Source organism: Sabethes cyaneus, chromosome 3 (genome assembly GCF_943734655.1).
Source record: "Sabethes cyaneus chromosome 3, idSabCyanKW18_F2, whole genome shotgun sequence".
NCBI lineage: Eukaryota > Metazoa > Arthropoda > Insecta > Diptera > Culicidae > Sabethes > Sabethes cyaneus.
Genome location: NC_071355.1, coordinates 119,772,047 through 119,792,107, shown reverse-complemented (window position 1 = coordinate 119,792,107; position 20,061 = coordinate 119,772,047). Strand labels below are relative to the sequence as shown.

Sequence of the window (20,061 nt, the reverse complement as noted above, 5' to 3'; positions counted from 1 at the left end):
CGCTAGCCGGGGGGACTTGGTCCTGTACCCATTGCCGTCCTTATCTCCATTACACTCAGCTACTGCTACTATTGCTACTGTGATAATAGTTGGCCGAATATTTCAAACTGAGATAATTTAGTGCACACGCCTTCTTTAGGTAGGTAGAGCGACAGGTAGTTAGTGAGTTTTCACCTGGCACCTAAAGCTAGAGGTGGACCGGAAGAGTTGATGATTCCCCCTCAACAAGGTGAATTTCTTTGGAGAAAATAAATTGAAGAGCTTAAAACAACTAATCAAAGTGTACATGGGATATAAAAAAAGAAGTTATGCTTCTTTCGACTATTTATGCTGCAATATGATTCGAAAACTAACAGAGACGTGACAACTCGCTCGGCTATCAAGAATGCAAAACAAATTTAAGTTTTTTGTGAAAGTTTTGACTTGTACTTTCATACATGTTAATTCTTTCTTGTTTATTATTCCTTTTATTAAATACGTTATTGAGATGCACCGTTCGGACCATAAGAATCAGTAGTGTTCGGTGTTGGATGCTGTTCGGCGCTAGAGGACTTTCCGCTGTTTGGCCCTGATGGTTGTGATTAGTTTTGGTTTTTAATCTATGAAAAAATAACGAATTCTTTAACTCAGCAAAATAAACAACGGCGGTCATTTCTGTGAAAGTTTTAAAAATCGCAATTACTCAACCTGCAGCGAGTTCCTCTATATAAGCTTGTGCATGTATGTTTACAATTCTATATCTAAACAAAATAAGCCGCTAGTTGTGCCATTTTATCTTTAGGTGGTTTGTATCGACCTCTGCTACCTTTGCTTCCTCGGCCTCGAACACTGCGACCACGATACCGCATAACTTGATTCCGTCGTAATTCAACAGCCTTATGTTTTTCAATCTGCAAATGTAGTTAAAAGAATTTATGCTTATCATTGAAGATCACATAATCAAAAATCAGAGAGGTTGTGTACAAGACACGACCGCTAATGTGACGCAGTACTACGTAAAAGTATCTTTGTAGTCAAAGTAGCATGTATCCATGCAAGTAATCATTCGATGCTTCATGTATACATACTATATGCAGCATATATTGGCCTCCCTAGCCCTCCCCATTACGTTGCAAATAGTTGCAAACCCATAGTTGCAAATTACGTGATATGGTGTACCGTAGTCGGATTCACATAAATTACAATGAAACGATCGCTGAATCGTAGCCATATGATAATTTAGTCTGCAGTGACCAGTCAGTGATCTGACAAGACTACTGCAATTTACCTTTGAATGTTGCAAAAGAAATTTCGCAACCTTCTCACAAGGCTTAACAATGAAACTTTTCGTTTGACGACAAGCTTCAAGATTTTCCCAATAACGTACATGTTCAGATGAAAACCAAGATCGAAAATCCACTCGAAAAATTAAAAAAAAAAAACAAAAAACCGTTTATTATCGGGGAAAAGCAGCAAACACCACGTATCATCAAGCAGCGTCGTTGTTATGGTTGTTATTTGGTGGTAACCAAACACATGTTAATGATGGTAGGTAACTTTGACCACTGAATTTTCACAGAATGCGTGTTCCTTACAACTGTGCTATATCATTAGTTAAAAACTAAGTTGACGATACTTTGGTATTCTTGAAAGTTGTATTATAATTTATAATTCAATAGCTTACTTACTTACTTATGTGTCCATGTCCGCCGGTCCGGCAGAACAAAGGGATGAAATCAGAGATCTCCACTGCTGACGGTTACCCGCCATGGCTTTTACCTGTCGCCAGGACAGGTTCTCGTCTACAGCCCGGATGTCGTTGGCTAAGCTCCGTCGCCATGAGCCTCTGGATCTGCCTCTTCTACGCTGTCCTTGTGGATTCCAGTCGAGTGCTGCTCTGCAAACCTCGTTCGCTCCTTTCCTCAAGGTGTGTCCGATCCACTTCCACCTACGTTCACGAATTTCTGTGGCTATCGGCCGTTGATGACACCGACGATGGAGTTCCTCATTGGATATCCAATTATCAGGCCACCAGGCACGAATAATGTATCGCAGGCACCGGTTAATGAATACCTGCAGTTTTTGCGTTGTCTCCGCTGAGACGCACCACGTTTCGCAGGCATACAGCAGTACGGATTTAACGTTTGAATTAAAGATTCGGGTTTTCGTACGTAGAGTAATCTGGTTTGAGCGCCAAATGTTTCGCAGACCTGGCACGGGCGGAAGGCACCCCTGGCCTTCCTGATCCGTGTGTCTATATCAGTCTTGGTACCACCATCGGGCGTTGTTTGGCTACCAAGATATTGAAAGGCGGCTACCTGCTCAACTTGTTGTCCCGCTACTGTGAAGTTGGTGGCATTGTCAGTGTTCACTACCATAGACTTAGTTTTCGCTACATTGACTGTGAGACCTGCTGCTTGGGAGCTCTCGGAGAGGTCATCTAACTTGCTCTGCATATCGTTTCGGCGTTGTGCGAGCAAGACAATGTTGTCGGCTAGGTCGAGGTCATTTAGCTGCTCCATCGTTAGAGGATTCCAAGGCAATCCTCGATTTGGTCTACTGTCAATTGCTCCAACTAATATCTCATCCATAACGATGAGAAACAGAAGCGGTGATAAAATGCAGCCCTGTCTCGCGCCAGCAGTAACCCTTATGGGGTCGGACAAGACGCCGTCGTGCAAAACCTTGCACGAGAACGCCTCGTACTGAGCCTCGATGAGATGGACTAGCTTATCTGGAACTCCACTACGCCTAAGTGCGCCCCAGATGTTTTCGTGATTGAGTCGGTCGAACGCCTTTTCGAAGTCAACGAACACCAGCAGAAGAGAGTCCTGGAATTCATTGATCTGCTCCAATATAATGCGGAGCGTTGTGATATGGTCTACACATGATCGGCCAGCACGGAATCCAGCTTGCTGCCGCCGGAGAGTAGCGTCGATCTTCTCCTGGATCCGGTTGAGGATTACCTTACAGAGTTCAATAGCGCATATTAAAATTGATTAGTGAAAAATTGGCAACCTTCTTTTAATTAAAACACGTGTAAACTACAAACGAAGCAAACGGGGCTTAGATAAAAGGGCAAAAATCTACAAATTGTAAAGAACGTGCTGCTTTTGAAAAAGTACTCAATTCTAGAACCGATGCAAAATTTAAAATCAGTCCCGCCTGAACTATGATTGCAGAAAATATTGATTGCATTATACCGGGCAGACGCTTGCTATCTAATTCGCTAGCCCTCGTTGGACCACAACTATAAAAACATTCTTCGTTTTAGTAAACCGGACAAACTTTTGGATTAGTCATTTGCCTGAAATCGCACCAGTACAATACAAAATCCTTGGATATTTCAGATCTCAACGGCTTTTTTGCGGCCTCATAAAAAATTAGAATACTTTTGAAACACTTAAAGAAAATATCTAATGCTATTTCTACTAAATTCTTAAAGTTAGAACCTAAATATTTATGTTACTTTATATTAAGATATTTCATCTCGCGTTCGTAAATCAACTTAACAATAAAATCAGGGAACAATACGTTCCACATAAATCACATTTGGATTAATTCTGACTTTTTTATCATCAAAGTTTCAATGTGGTCGGTGTCAAATCAGACCGGATCAAGTCGTAAAATTCAAAAAAAAAATGTTAATGATAGCAAACACTCAAGAATTTTCTAAGCTCTATTTTACTCTAACCAGACCACCTAAATGTTTCAAACAGCTAAAGTTATAAGATAATTTCGAACGATTGATAGCTATAAACCATACAGAACAGCAAAATTTGAACACGTTTTTCTCGAAATCATGGTTTTGTCACTTGGTTCAATCTGACTTAATACCAACCATGTGTCCTTGATAAAACACCAGCAAATGTAACTACAATGAGACTACTACCATTCTCGTAAGGAACTCCGGAAGAAGTAAATGTAGATACTCGGATTTTTTTCTCGGCTTTATCAGTCTCTTTTGAGAAGGAACTCCGGAAGAAGTAAATGTAGATACTCAGATTTTATCCGAGAATTAAATCCCAACAGTCGACAAACATACAATAAATGTAGATATAAAAATAATCAATGGGATATGCGTTTTCGCGCTTTATATTGTTGTTGCAGTTGAAAACCGTAATAACCGACGTGCGACATTCGGTTTTATTCTTGTTCTGTGAGTCGCAATTACATCGCACGTGGTGCGCTGTATAGCGCATCAATGTGCGATCACAACGCACCACGTGTGACGTAGTTGCGACACACAGAACAAGAACAAAACCAAATGTCGCACGTCGATTACTACGGTTTTCAACTGCAACAACAATATTGATTATGCGCTACCTTGGCAGCTTGATTAAATCGTTGGCTATCCTTATTGCCAAGTGCGAAATCCATTGTTTAGATTGCTCCATCAATCTCAAACGGTTGACGTTTGCTTCAAAATTTTGTTTTAAAATCAAATGTATCTATTCAAGCGCAGGACTTGTTGAAATCAGTATCGCATTATGTGGCAGCTTATTAAATTGCCTATTTCACCCAACCACCCACTGACTGAAATCATTGTTACCTTCACAACGCGCGTTGGAGTCTAGAAGTTTTTTTATTCAACTGTTTGCTTGGATCTAGCGTTACAGTCAGACGCAAGGAAACTATATATAGTAATAATAATATAGTAATGGCAATCTTTCCGAAATCCTAAAATTTCTTGCAATCATCCATTAGAATGTTCGATTTTTTTCATGTTGATTTTTCAACTCACACCACTACCCAACAGTTGTGGTGGCCATCAGATTATCTTTTCCATAAGTAAACTCAATGGATTTAGATAACACCCTATTTCGCCTGCTCCAGTTGACTGTCGAAATTACTTCAATGCATATTGAATAGAAATGCTTTATACTTGATACTTGCTATTACCAACATTTTGAACATACATATTTCTTATTTAGATGCGTATTTAATGCATTTTTACAAATTGATGTTTTGATCCATGAAATGACCTGACTGTCAAGTAACAGTTTTAAAGTTTTACAAAAGCAGTGAATCATTAGTATTTAATTAACGTTATTAATTTGGAGTACTTATAAGTACAAAACTGTAAATTGTTTGGCGAGTGAAATATCAAAGGAATAGAGCAGACAAACAAGGATTTAAAGTGACGACTTACATTTATTTGGATTTTCGCATGTTTGAAGAACCTAATTAGAAATGAAATTAACAATCTAACATTTAATTTATTTTATGAAATTAAAAAAAAATTTGGGTACTTTTTCTCTGGCTGTGCTTTGTTTACAAAGCTCAACAGTTATAAAGGTCTTTGCCAAGCTTCTACTAACAAAACAAAAAAACTGCAAGGTATACAGCACTAAGGGTTGTACGAATGGGTGACGTAGGACTATATCAGATCATTAGATCAAAGACTAATGTAAACTGCATTTCTGGCATATGCATGTTTATAAGAATCTGTGAGTGCCATTGTTTAAGTGAATGTTTAAGGGGGGACCCTACTCTGGAAGACCGAAAAATAATAGATTTTCGTAAATTTTTTTCAGATACTAGAATTATAGTTAAGAGTTGGGGTAATTTGGTTATTGATTAAGGTTTATTTGAAGATATATTTTGTATTTTTTGGATACCAGAATAGTAATTATTATGCCGATGGCAGGTAGGCGCGTGAATGCCCTCTAGAAAATAGTTCCTTGCTGGCGGTACGTGCCGTGAATCAACGGAGTATCGTAGAACGGATTTCAAGGACGATTTTGAAGCTTTAGGTCAATACCTAAATTGTTACGTAGCGGTTTTTGGAAATTCGAAAAAATACCAAAATGGCGGCTATTTTTCCAAAAAAAAGGTGTTTTTTCATCAAAAATCGCCAATTAAGCGCTCAGAAAAAATTGAGACATTGAGATACCAAAAAAAAAACGGCTACGTAACAATTTAGATAACACAGGTCTGCATCAAAAAACTGCATAGGATTTTTCAACTGATTCTTATAGATTTTTGTCCACTGAATTCAGAAAAAATAATAAAAATTGTCCATCACGTCACGTTTTCATTTAATACTTGTTGAAAAATCTTGAAAGTTGGTTTTAGACATAAAGCAGCAGAAATATCCCAGATGAAAATTACATTAAAAATTGATTTTTACACCAGAGTTGTATTTATTAATGTAAACCCTTCCATGTTTTGTAAGAAAATCATACACGATGGAGAAACTATGGAGAGTATTATTTTAAAGCAAATTTGGTGCTCTCAAATACATCCACCTCCGCTCAGTTGACTGTACTGCCTTATAGAAGCAAATTTGATAAAAGTCATGTATGAAACATTTGTAGAACTGAATGCAATCTACAATCTTTCTGAATTGAGTACTCCATTACTTTTGTATTTACGTGGTAATATTATTGTAACTTTATCCTTAGCTCAAACAAACGTTCTATTTATAAAACAAGGCTTAAAGGCCGTCTTATTATAAATAGAAAAAATAATGCACTACTCTATTCAACAAAATTGTAGATTATATTCAGGTCTACAAATGCTTGTTACATATCTTTTACAGATTTTGCTTCTGTGAGACACAGCAGTTGAATTTGCGTAAGTGAGCGTACCTGAGTACATTAACCCAGTGTTGAAGGGCAAAAAAAGAGTAAATATAAAAATTACAGTCCAGTAGTATTTTTCTTGTATTTATTAAGGAAAAAATTACTGAAATAACAGAAAAAGATTTTATTTAGGTTTTTTTTTTAATACGAATCAGTGATAATAATTTTTCCATCTAATTTGTGACTTTTCCACATAAGAAGCATAATTTGCAAAAAATCTGTACGTGATGGAGAAAAACGGAAATCAGTTTTGGATTCGGCACCCCAAAAACATATGATTCACCTAAAATATCTCATGCATCTGAAATTTTTTTTATTTTTGCAGACCTGTGTAATTTAATTTTACATGCTGAAAAAAAATTTCAGTCAAATCGGTCCACTAGATTCTGAGATACACGTACCGCCAGCTAAAGAAACATGGTTTCGGGGAAAACGCGTTCAAAAGTTTCGTACAGCAATGGACTTCCCTTACGATGACTTCACAATATTTGCCGTAAGTTTTCAACGAAATCAGATATCAAAAAATCCTTTTAACATGACATTTCTGAAGGTATAAACGTCACAAAAATGCAACAAAAAAAAATTTGATTTTTCCGACGTAGGACGTAGGTTCATAAGTACAACGCCTGCAACCATTGAGACATAGAAAATTTCTTTTAAAAATCACACCCCTCTAAGAAGTGTAAGGAGTTTCAGTACACTATAGAAAAAAATCCTACCTTCTAAAACCCCAACATGCCAAATTTGGTTCCATTTGCTTGATTAGTTCTCGAGTTTTGAGGAAATTTGTGTTTCATTTGTATAGGAGCCCCCCCTCTTACGCCGTCCATAAAATTGCTCTCTCGTCCCTCCATAAAATTGCTGATCATTTTATCTTTCCAACGACATATAAATTGCTCAATTTAGTTCAGTAGTTTAGTAGTTATTAGCATTTGAAATCTTTCATTCCAACGTTACACTTCTATTTTCGTTTTCACAAAAAACTACCCAGTCACAGATAGTAAACAAAGATGTAGTCCTACGTCAAAAAGTTTGTTTCGATACGTTTTGTAGTTGCTGAGAAATAGGTACATAAAGTTTGAACATCGTGGTTTTACAGAAGCGCCATTTTATTCCGTTGTGGTTGTTCCACGCCGCACTGGAATGCTTATGTGTTGGATCCTTTTTCGGTCACTTCCCGTGGTCGGATCATTACAAAATTATTATCAAAATAAGCGGAAAATACTGCGGAAAAATCAAAATCTGAAATGTGAGGAGGTCGTGAGGACGTACATTTATTTGGATTTTCGCATATTTGAAGAGCTTGATTAGAAATGAAATTAACATTTAATTCATTTTATGGAATAATAAAATCTTTCGGTTCGGTAATAATATTATACTAACAGAGTTAGTTGTTTGAGATTAACAGTTACTGAAAGTCGGCAGTCCCAATCGAGTAATGAATCAAATAAAATTCAAGATCTGATGACTATTGACATCGGATACATGTCAGAATGACGAACTTAGACTTGAAAATAACCGTGAAAATCGAAACGACCGACGCTCTGATTGTGATAGAGGAAATATGCTCAAAGGTGTCAAAACATGGCTGAATAATTTAAAACATAACATTAACAAACTAATAATGGGGTAAATGCGCAAAGGCTAATAGAATAAAACTTGGTGGCATTTACAATACCAATCACACATTTCAGTAGCAATTAGAATATAGTTGGTGGTGAAATTATTGTTCTCAGAAAGTTTTGAATGTTTGCAGATATAGCTAAGCGCTACCAAAAGCTTTTACCAAAAATAAACTGACAACCAACATAATACCGGTACTGGGAATTAAAAATATAACATTTTGGTCATGTTTCAAACGGATATTTGGCAATCAATTCCAAGATTGCGGAAAGATCACCATTTCCAACCAATGTACATAAGAAGGGCTCCATATAAAGTAGCGACCAAAATTGCCGAATGTAAAATTTCACATTAATCTGAATTGGAACTGTCATCTAGATAAGGTCATCACTAAGGGCACAAATGCGCTATGGTTATGTAGTAAAACAGTGGGGAAAACATAGGGATTACGACCAAAAATGGTCCATTGGATCTATTTGGCAATAGTTCGTCCGAAAATTACATACGCTTCACTTGTATGGTGTTCAAAACTTAATGAGGTAACCGCTCAAAAAAGCTAGGTAAACTGCAGAGGCTTGCCTGCATATCAATAACTGGGGCAATGAAACGTACACCATCAGTTGCTTTGGATGCCCTTCTTAACATGTTACCATTTACATCAATTTGTAAAGCAACAGGCCGCAAAAAGTGCTCTTCAATTCAAACGATATAACAAGATTTTAGCAGACATGTGAAAGCACGCGCCGCTCCGCACGCCGTGCTAAAACATTCTCCTTCGTTCATACGTCACACGCACCCGATTTCAGTGCACTTCGCCGACTCTCGTACGAACAAATATGACTCTGCACATCGGTGCCAATTTTTTTGTTAGGCTCGGTTTTATATGTGTTGAGTGGGCACCGTGCGGCACCGGGCGAAACACCGACAGCCGAGCTTATACTCTGCTTTTGTTCTTTCTTTCGTGCTATCTGCGCTGTGCACTTATCTACCTATCCGAAAACATTCTGTACATTTCGTTTAGCGAATAATATGGATATGAAAGTTAAAACGATTAAAGATTAAATTAACGAATTTTTAAACCATACTTTATTTGAATATTATATTCACATCTCTCAATCGAAACCCCGTTTTCGATTGAAATGCGTAATTTAACCAAATCAAGATTTATAAAAGAAAATAGGATAGCTTTTAACCCGCAGGTCATGCAGGTTCGCACATTCAATGTTTCGGAATAAAACACAATCTGATGCTTTGTATAAACGAATTAACAATTAGTTAGAAAAAACTGTCCTTGAATCGAAAAATTAACTTGTTTCGAAATGTTTTCCTATAGGTATCATAATAAGCATTACATCGAATCGAAATCATTCTTACTGAGCAGCAGCAGCGGATATGGAACACCAACACGGCGTTGTGGATGGCACCCGTTACCGTTCATAAGTTTTTACCGTATCGTTCCAAGCAGTTATATAGGTTTTTTGGTTTGCGAACGAAACCGCCTGCCAGTACACCAGCCGGCACTTGCCAGAGCACGGCAAAAGCACGACAAGAGAACGGAGCCCGAACGTCCTGACAACTCACTCACGTAAACCGAATATGAACGAATGCGACAGACAGCAAAGAACGAAATCATGCAAGCCGTCATGCGGCCCGTCGTTAGTACCGTGCTCGTTGGTGCCTAACCGAAGGTATAAGCACTTCGATCGGGTTTGCATGTTGTCGGGGAGCGTGCCAGTATGTAGCAACGCCAGTGAGTTCTATTATCAAAAGTACCCAGTGCCGTGCGTATGTGGACGGGTGGCAACCGTGTCGCACCGGACGGTGTTTATAACAAGTCTGGATTTTAGACGGTAATCTGACAGGACATTTAAGTATCCTTAAGGATTTCGGGTTAAACTCTGATGTTACTACGATTGAAGATTGGATGACAACAAAGACAAACTATGCTGTTCCATTCAAAGTGGTTAAATCAAGCCGCTATGTTTGGGAGTCTGGTGGGCCAAGCTTGCGTCTAGGTTCTATTGTGTTTTACACCGATGGGCCGAAGATGGGTGAAAATACTGGAGCTGGAGTATTTGGCCCTGCTATCAGTAAAGCTATACCTATGGGCCACAGTTTAACAGTATTTCAAGCAGAAATTCACGCCATTATTGAATGTGCGAATATCTGTTTAAATAGGAAGTATAGATTTGCATAGATCTGCATATTTTCAGATAGCCAAGCAGCTCTGAATGCGCTTAAAGCTTTTACATGTAAATCGAAGCTAGTGTGGAAATGCATTCTTTCTCTTAGAAAATTGGCCAGTAGGAACGAAGTAACACTATACTGGGTGCCCTGCCATTGTGGTATTGAAGGAAACGAAAAAACCGACAGTCTAGCTAGAGAAAGTTCTGCATCAAATTTTATTGGTCCGGAACCATTTTGTGGAGTCCCGGAGTGTGCTCTAAGGACCGAAATAAAAACATGGGAAACGTCCATGGTAGAATCAAATTGGAACGCCACGAATACATCCAGACAGTCAAAAAGATTCATAAGATCAAGTGCAGCAAAAGCCCGGATCTTATTAAATTTTAGTAAAAAAGACCTTCGGGTAATTACTGGTCTGTTGACTGGTCACTACCCGAGCAGATCTTACCTAAATAAAATTAAGAAAATGACACTGCTGAATGTCGTTTTTACCAATTTGAAATGGAAACTGCTGAACAGAGTATATGTGCAACTGTGGAGCATGGCAGGGTATTAGACTTTATAAAACGAGTCGAGCCTAACTGGGATTGTGTGCTATGTCAACCATTGTCCTTCACACCTTAATTGTGACAGGACTAGCACCAAATCAAATATGGGCCATACAACAATAGTCCTTATCAATGCACAGTGGTGTGATTGCTCTGGAATCGTGAACTTTTTTAATAACTCTTTCACAGTGTTTTTTTCAATATGGCGTCTTCGGAAGAATTTCTGTATATCAATAGACGCAACGACTGGTGGTTAGTATTAGTTCGAAACTCAAACATAGGTGGCGCAGTAAAATTTAACTTTCTAATTTGATGATATAGAGCTATAGTATGTTCTAGATTGGCTGCGTTAGTGTGAGATTAGATTAGATTAGATAGAGCTATAGTATGTTCTAGAAAGTCTTAGATAATCTTATTATGAAGCTTTTTGCTGAAAACATTATTCCTCTAAGTATCACAGTTTTTGAGATATTAGGTCTTTTTCATGACGGACCGCCAAAAATCGGGGTTTTCATTGTAGATTCAAAACTATGTGACTTAGGAAAAAATAATGTTCTGCAAACATTTGCATCTATAAAAATCACACAATTTTGCAGAAGAACGTGAACACCTATCTTCTATACAGAGCGAGTTAATGAACGATTTAGGTAAAAATTAGCCATATTTCGTATTGCTATACAATAAAAAGTTGGAAAAACTGGCGACGGAGATATAATTAAAGGGAAAGTACATTCAAAACTGATCTTAAAACATGCTAAGTCATTTGTCTCTTTTAGTATCTTGATCATTTAATTTGCATTTCCAAAAAGTGTTACTCAGTCTTTTGGAGACAAATACAAAGACAAATACCATAATGTTTACTATATCCCATGCTAATGTAGCAAGCCAGTCATCGTATGTACTAATCTCGGCTGTGCGGTACTGCTAGAGTTTAATAGGATCATTGCACTCGCCCAGTAAATGATCCTGTACTCTAATAACCGGCTACGAAGTCTGTCGTTAAAGAAGGGTATTGTTCTCAAGACGGTTATACCCAAAGCTTTGTAAAAAATCAAACTAATGTCAGGTAATTAAAAATCATTACTTTGAGCGTCTTAGCAGAATCTCAAATACGGGAATATTGTGGTAGATTTTTGGTGGTGACAGAATTAAACGGAAAACTAAACCGCTTATGATAGTGGTGCGTCATATTGACAACATAGCTATAGTAAAATGGGCGATATATCACAATAGATCAAACAAATGGTCGCACTGATAAAAATACCCAACATGAAAAAAAACGGAAAACAGTTGGTAAATGAGAGAAAAAAGAACATTCAACGGAAGTTCACACTCGAATTGGAACTTCTGGTTGATAAACCACGTTCTGGAGGGGCAGGTAATTTTCTAACTTACATGTTGCAATCTATTTTTTTCCAAGCATCCTAATAGGGAACTCCAACGATGGCAATACGGCCAGAAGATTCTTTTGAAATCCAGATAAAGTAGCTAAAACAACTGGAATTGACGTAAACTCTATAAAAAGATTTATTTTATTTTATTCCATTTGGCCGGCCGCCAGCACAGCTAGGGCTATATGGGGCTCTATAAAAAGATTTGCAGCATTACTCTGCGGTATAGCATCAGGAATGGAAATCAACGTAGAGAAGTTTGAGAAATACTGTTTGGCAGAGGTGGGCACAATTCCGCTAAATAGCTAATTAACTCAGCTAACATTTTGGTTAGCGGTTAGCGTTTTCGCTAATTTTTATGTACCGCTAAATAAACCGCTAACTTTTTTTGGCAGTAAGAAAATTTTTGAGAAATATCGCACAGGCTGACGTCGAAGGATTCCAAATTCCAAACTATTGTACGTACTTTACCAGCCGAGAGCCGGGGTGACTCTTGCCGTATCAAGAATTCCTCTTCATTGTACTCCTGGGTCCTGGGCTACTCGCCAGTTCGTTACGCGTCTTGACACACGCAAGTCGCCTTCAACCTAATCGAGCCATTTGGCACGTTGGGCCCCACTATTTCTGGTGCCGGTGGGGTTCTTGAAGTGAACGGATTTCACTGTAACTCGTGGTTCATACGCCTACGCCACACTCCGCTATCCGTCGTTTGTACTTTGTAAAGTTATTGTCTCAAGTCCGTAGAAGACTATTTTTATACGCGGACTCAAATAAATCGACATTTAAAAAATTCGAGGCCTCCTACATTCACAGAAAACATCAAGGAATTCTATTTCGATTTTCTCGAACATCTCTTATTTTATAAACTCACAGCAACCAAGAAAAATTATTATCTGCAAAATAGTTTTTCACAAAACTTTATATGGCAGCGGAAAACTCAAAAACATACTTCAAAATACTATACCGTACCGTCTGATTCTGATTCCTTTTATTCTGATTCCATTGTATTTTTACTAAAAACTTGAAATTTTATTACTAGGTGCGCTACTACTGGTACGCTTACTCTACTACTTTGAAAATGAATGTCTCAGTAACCAAAATGAAAATGTTACTATTAACATGGGACGTAACATGTATCGTTCTTACAAACATAAAAAGTATTTACCTTTTACCGAACGGTTTCGGGCAAACAGTTGCCCATCGACGGGATGTTGCTCAACTGTAAACCCAACAAAATGTAAGTAACTTTTTTCAAGCAATACAGAGAGGATGAAGAGAAAAATCGAGAAAACTGTCTTGCCATATGGAAGTATTTTTTTACCCTTTTTAATGTGGTAAGCGATAATGTTCTTTAAACATTTTTCGTGAATGTCTGCAACTTTTTTTTCACAGAATTAATTCTTGTACTTTTTCTTAGACCTCTGCAACAATGATTTTCTTTTTTTGCCGAAATTAGCGCTGATCAAAGTAATGCAAAATCTATCGTGCTAAAAAATTTAGCGGTTAGCGTTAGCTTTCGCTAAATTTTTGGTTGATTTAGCGGTTATCGAAGCTAATGTTTTGATTTAATGGATTAGCTGTTAGCAAAGCTAAAATTTCGGTTTGCAATGCCCACCTCTGCTGTTTGGATACGGCAAGACTTCTTTTGACATTGTACCCCTGGTGCTATATGCCAATGCCATCCATAAAGTGTTAATCCACGGATAAAAAGTCATCGAATATTTTCTGGTCCCTATTGGACAGCTTTCTGAGGAAGCACAAGAAAACCGAAATAAAGGCCTAAAGAGGTATGAAATTGATTTAAAAATATACAGTAATAAATATTGTTTCAATATAGATTGGACCACACCAGAAAATGTTCTAGAACGGTAGCAAACATGGATTTGCTGCATCGCCTTCTCAAATCATCAGTTCCCTTAATTAGTAGCATACGGGCGTTGCGAGACAAGCCGGCGAGTGAACTATGCGGCGATGCAAAATACATGCTCGATATTCAGTTTTCTATATATTGTTTTGCTTCTCTTAGGTTGTCTCTTGCGATGCAAGTAGAGCAAAGCTTTGGGTATAACCGTCTTTAACACTTTACCCTTCTTTATCGGCAGGCTTCGCAGCCTGTTATTAAAGTACAGGACAATTACAGGGCTAGTGTAAGGATCCTATTAAACTCTAGCAGTACCACATAGCCGAGATTAGTACATACGACGACTGGCTTGTTAGATTAGCATCGTACTTTGCTGTTAACAGCGCGATGGGATATAGTAAACATTATGATATATATGTCTCTAAAAGACTGAGTAACACTTCTTGGAAATGCAAATTAAATGATGAATATACTTAAAGAGACAAATGACTTAGCATGTTTTAAGGTCAGTTTTGAATGTACTTTCACTTTAATTATATCTCCGTCGCCAGTTTTTCCAACTTTTTATTGCATAACAGTACGAAATATGGCTAATTTTTCCTTAAATCGTTCATTAACTCGCTCTGTATAGAAGATACGTGTTCACTTTCTTCTGCAAAAGTGTGTGATGTAAAACATTATTTTTCCCGAAATCACATTATTTTAAAGCTACAGTGAAAACTCCGATTTTTGGGGTCCGTCATGAAACACGCCTAATATCTCAAAAACTGTGATACTTAGAGGAATAACGTTTAGAACATACTCTAGCTTTATATCATCAAATTAAATAGTTAAATTTTGCAGCGCCACCTGTGTTTGAGTTCCGAACTAATACTAACGACCAGTCGTTGCGTCTATTGATATACAGAATTTCTTCCGAAGACGCCATATTAAAACAAACACTATGAAAAGAGTTATTAAAAAAGTTCACGATTCCAGAGCAAACAAACCACTGTGCAACGGACGCAGTTGTGATATGGCTCTACAGGAAAAGAAAAAAATCACATTTTAGCACATGCTTAAACGCGTTTTTGTAGTAAATTGTCTATATTTTTATGATTCGTGAATAAAATTTTGATAAAAAAATATTATGTAGAAATAAGCCGTCAAAGTTGCCCATTTCAAAAGTTTGAAAAATAAGTCATTTTAAAAAAGTCAAAAAATTAAATGATTATCGCGGATGTAAATGTTATTGTTATATATCATTTTAAAACTGATATCTTACCCTATTAAAAAATTAAATGAAAACAAATTTAAACTCAATAAGGTGCGCCATAGGCTATTTATAATAACAATGAAATTCTCATAAACTTTAATCAAAAAAAAACAACTCTTGTCGCCTCTTGTCGCCGCAGTTTCTTCAGGGTGTCGATTATTCAGTGAAAATAAAATTCCCTGACTTTTCCAGGTTTTTCCAGGTATATTTCAAAAAAATTCAGACGCAAAATATCTCGTTAATTTCCCTTTTTAAAGTGTTCATTTGGCTTAATTGGTTGTTTACTCTTAAATTATTATTTTCTAATAAGTTCGTTTTTCCTTTTCATCTTTTAATGCGAAATTTCTATGTGCAAAATTAAAACTAATTCGAACTTAATTAACGCACATCGAAATTAAAGAATTGAGCTAAATAAAAATTGCAAGATGTCTTTTCGGAAAAATGAAAGTAGTCTGCTGGTTTATCCAATTGCCAAAAGGTGGTGGGATAAGCCGTTTTGTCTATTTGATCACATGTAATGAATAGGTAAATCCGTTTCAAACATTTAACTATGCAAAACAATAAATATAGAAGTTGTTGTTGAAGAAGTTGATTAGAAGAAACTTTCTGACCCCAAGCCCGATTTGTCTGAGCAGCTATTTCGATTTGTTGGGAAAATTTACGGAAATAATTGTTCGTCAGGAATTTAAAAACTTTTGATGACAAATGACATAACGATGAATCGAGCAACGCAGCATCGTTGCATTATTTGCTTTTATTCGACCTAGGTACTTGCAGCCAACTTTTGATATTCAGGAAAATTTCGGGTTTGCGACTCTATCGACTCTCTGCTCGCAGTCTAGTTTCAAAGATATGACTGATTTGTTGTCAGAATGTTGAGGCTGAGATGGTCTTTCATTCGAATATGCTTAAAGCGTGGGTTTTCACTAGTGTTCGACATGAGAATAAAAATTAAATTCCGGGTTCTGACTCGTTCAGGTTGAATATCGTAGCTAATTTTTACAGACTGATCTTGGTACAGTTTGATTAGTCCTCGTTCCAATTACTGTCCGATCTCGGTCCGGAAGTTTGGAATTATCTAGAGGCAAAATTTGCTTGTTTTAAATGCTGTTTTTTTCTAAATATAAATGAATATTTGTTCTCCAAGCATCGAAGAGTGTTTTAACAATCTTGCTGAATTGGCCGCAGTGAAAACAGAAGAAGGATTCTTCCATCAAAGTATGCGGTTTGCGTGTCAACATCCACCAATCTGGTATGAACTTTTTATGTACATCTGTACAAAAGAAGCAAATTTCTATACACAACTTTTGATCTAAATATTCCATTAATATCGAGGAATCCAAAAAATATTAATAATAATCAATTAGATTGTTAGCCCTTCGCTTTAAACCCAAAACCGATCAAATCGATCCAACCGTTGATTTGTACACAGCAGAATAGCAGAATGCAAGTAAAAATAACATGTCATATTCTATTTGATTTGGGCACACGCAATGACCTTAAATAAAAAGGTGCCGGATACTTGAAGGCGATGCCATAACTTTTCCGGTATATTTTCTTCCCATGCCAAAAATCCCTGACTTCAAATGAAATTCCCTGACATTCCCTAACTTTTCCAGGTTGAAACGAATTTCCCTGACATTTCCAGGTTTTCCCTGATTTTCCAGGTAATCGACACCCTGTTCTTACAGTGCGTCTGAAAGTTCGAAGTATGTTGTATTAAAACATGAATTAAAAGTTTGCTATAATTTGACGTTTTCCGAAAAAAATAATTTTAAAATTGTCATACTTTTAGCAAGTTTTTAAAATTTTAATTACTATTTCAACAAATTTGATTATCTTTGTTACTAAATTTATTTAGTACCTGAAGAGAGTTTCAATGAGAAAATGGGAGAATCCCTGCGAGAAAGAATTTTTTTTTGTCAAGCAAATATTTATGTCGGAAACATTTGATCATTTTTGTCCAAATCACGCCAAATGTGAATTCTTATTAGTGTAAATCATTTCTTTTGTAACAAATATAATCTAGAATCAATTTGAAACTAAAAAATAATTTTGGCCAAAAATTGCAATTTTCCGACTATTGTGCAATGGTTCAGCACAAATGCAAGAAAACAGACGCACTGTGAAAATCCGTAGTCAATTAACTATTTTACCAAAGGCTAAACTGCCCATAAATGCATAACAGTCCTATCTGACTTTTCACCACTTTTGAGATAAAGCTGGGAATCAATTAACTTTAAATTAACTGTTCTTTCAATATTTCAAACAAAAAACTACAAGGTATACAACCCTAAGGGTTGTACGAATAGATGACGTAAGACTATATCAGATCATTAGATCAAAGTCAAAGACTAATGTAAACTGCATTTCTGGCATATGTATGTTTATAAGAATCTGTGAGTGCCATTGTTTAAGTGAATGTTTAAAAGAGAGCGTAATATTCAGATTCAATTCTTCTTTGAATGCAATGGTGGCTTTGAAAATACGTGGATGGAGGTTCATAAGTACAACGCCTGCAACCATTGAGACATAGAGGATTTCTTTTAAAAATCACTTGTGTGCATCATAAAGGTTGAAATAGCATAGCATAGCATAGCATAGACAACCGTACACATCATGGGTGGCTGATATGATATACTCGTAAGTACACCATACACCTGGCCATGTCCTCATGATTGTAGAAATGGGTACGTTAGTTGAACGCCTACTTTAAGAGGATGCGCAAAAACTCACGCAATCTTCATAGGTATTCTTGAACCCAACAATATACAATATGAATATAATATTAAAAATAAAATTAAATAGAGCATACATGGGAAAAATAGAACAATCTCACCATCAATCCGTCGAATGAAAAATAATTACGTCAGTTTCCATCAGTGCATCTAATATCCAATAATTAATTTAATTTTTCCTTGCGATATCCACGTGCATTATTTAAGCTTCTTACGGCTAGAGTCTTAATTGTACAGTAGGAGGTGCTTGATGAGCTAAAACGAAACAAATAATTAAAATAACATATTATACTTACCTGCTACCAATGCCGTGTGGCTCAGTCGTCTGCATCTGGGAACCACGCGGCATCGCACCTCCTAGCTTAGCTATTCAATATAGCATTACCGAGTATGGCCACGTGGAGGCGCTAGGTAGGAGCTTGGACTGGCAAAAGCTATGTTGGTCGCTTTCTCGTTTGCCTTCCCCATTTCATACCCGAGTGCATCATAAAGGTTGAAATAGTAATGAATGACCAGCTTCCCGATTGTTGTATTAAATGTGATTATGCGTAGCTTGACATGTTTCTATAATCTTACTTTTACTCGCTTGTAACCTTTAAAAGGGCCATTGGTTACAAATAACATTAAAGCCAAAGCACGTTCATCGCAAATATGACGTACCATTCGAACGTCCTTCTCTTTTGACATAAATGACAACAGGCACGAAAGTTAACGGCGTCGATTCACTGTCTTTTGCTCCGAAAAGGTTTTACTAGTTTACTTTCACAGCTTACCGCTTGTTACATAGCAGAAAATATAGCACATACGCAAAAATTTCTGTTTTATTTGTATGAGAGTCCTTATCCTCCTACCACAGGGGTGAGGGGTCTCAAACCATCATAAAATAAATTCATGTCTCCATGAACCCCCACATGCCAAATTTGGATCCATTTGCTTGATAAGTTCTCGAGTTATGAGGAAATTTATGTTTCATTTATGTGTGATCCCCCCTTCTCAAAGAAGGGAAAAGTCCTAATTCACCTTAGAAAAAATTCCTGCCTCCAAAAACCACCACATGCCAAGTTTGATTCTATTTGATTAATTAGTTCTCGAGTTATGAGAAAATTTGTGTTTCATTTGTATAGGAGTCCCCCCCTCTTAGAAGGGTAAGAGGTCTCAGTACACCATAGAAAAAATTCCTACCTCCAAAAACCCTCACATGCCAAATTTGGTTCCTTTTGATTGATTAGTTCTTGAGTTTTGAGGAAATGTCTATATTATTTGAATGGGAGCCCCCCCCTCCTAAAAAGAGGAGGGGTCTCAATTCACCATACAAAAAAATCTTGCCTTCTGAAACCCCCACATGCCAAATTTGGTTCAATTTACTTGATTAGTTCTAGATTTATGAAGAAATTTGTATTTCATTTGCATGGGAGCCCCCCCCCTTATTAGAAGGGGAAGGGGTCTCAGTACATCTTTAAAAAAAATCCTACTTTCTAGAACCCCCACATGCCAAATTTGGTTCCATTTGCTTGATTAGTTCTCGAGTTTTGAGGAAATTTGTGTTTCATTTGCATAGGAGCCCCCCCTCTTACGCCATCCATAAAATTGCTCTCTCGCCCCTCCATAAAATTGCTGATCATTTTATCTTTCCAACGACACATTAATTGTTCAGTTTCGTTCAGTACTTTAGTAGTTATTAGCATTTGAAATCTTTCATTCCAACGTTACACATCTATTTTCGTTTTCACAAAGTGCTACCCAGTCCCAGATAGTAAACAAAGACGTAGTCCTACGTCAAAACTGACGTGCAGAAAAATTTCTTAATGCGCTCTTTAAATGAGCAACTTTCGGTTTTGCTCCCAGTCCTCTCGGTAGCTACAGCAGTAAACGTGGAAACAAAACAACCGGTG

At 37.1% G+C, this 20,061-nt stretch overlaps 1 protein-coding gene across 2 annotated transcripts in view; it reads right to left on the bottom strand.

Moving 5' to 3' along the window:
- Nucleotides 1–434: 434 nt before the first annotated feature.
- LOC128739789 (DNA topoisomerase 3-beta) overlaps nt 435–20,061 on the bottom strand; it is a 169,458-nt gene continuing 149,831 nt past the window's right edge. Inside the window, exons 8-9 of one of the 2 annotated variants that reach the window (XR_008412189.1) lie at nt 688–890; nt 435–599 (exon numbers count right to left, since the gene is read on the bottom strand). Coding sequence is in view for 1 of the 2 variants with exons in the window: in XM_053835292.1 (XP_053691267.1) it covers nt 741–890 (150 nt within the window). In the remaining variant the exon portion in view is untranslated. Of the gene's footprint in view, nt 600–684; nt 891–20,061 lie in introns of those variants that run through there. The other variant, XM_053835292.1, reaches the window with a different exon arrangement.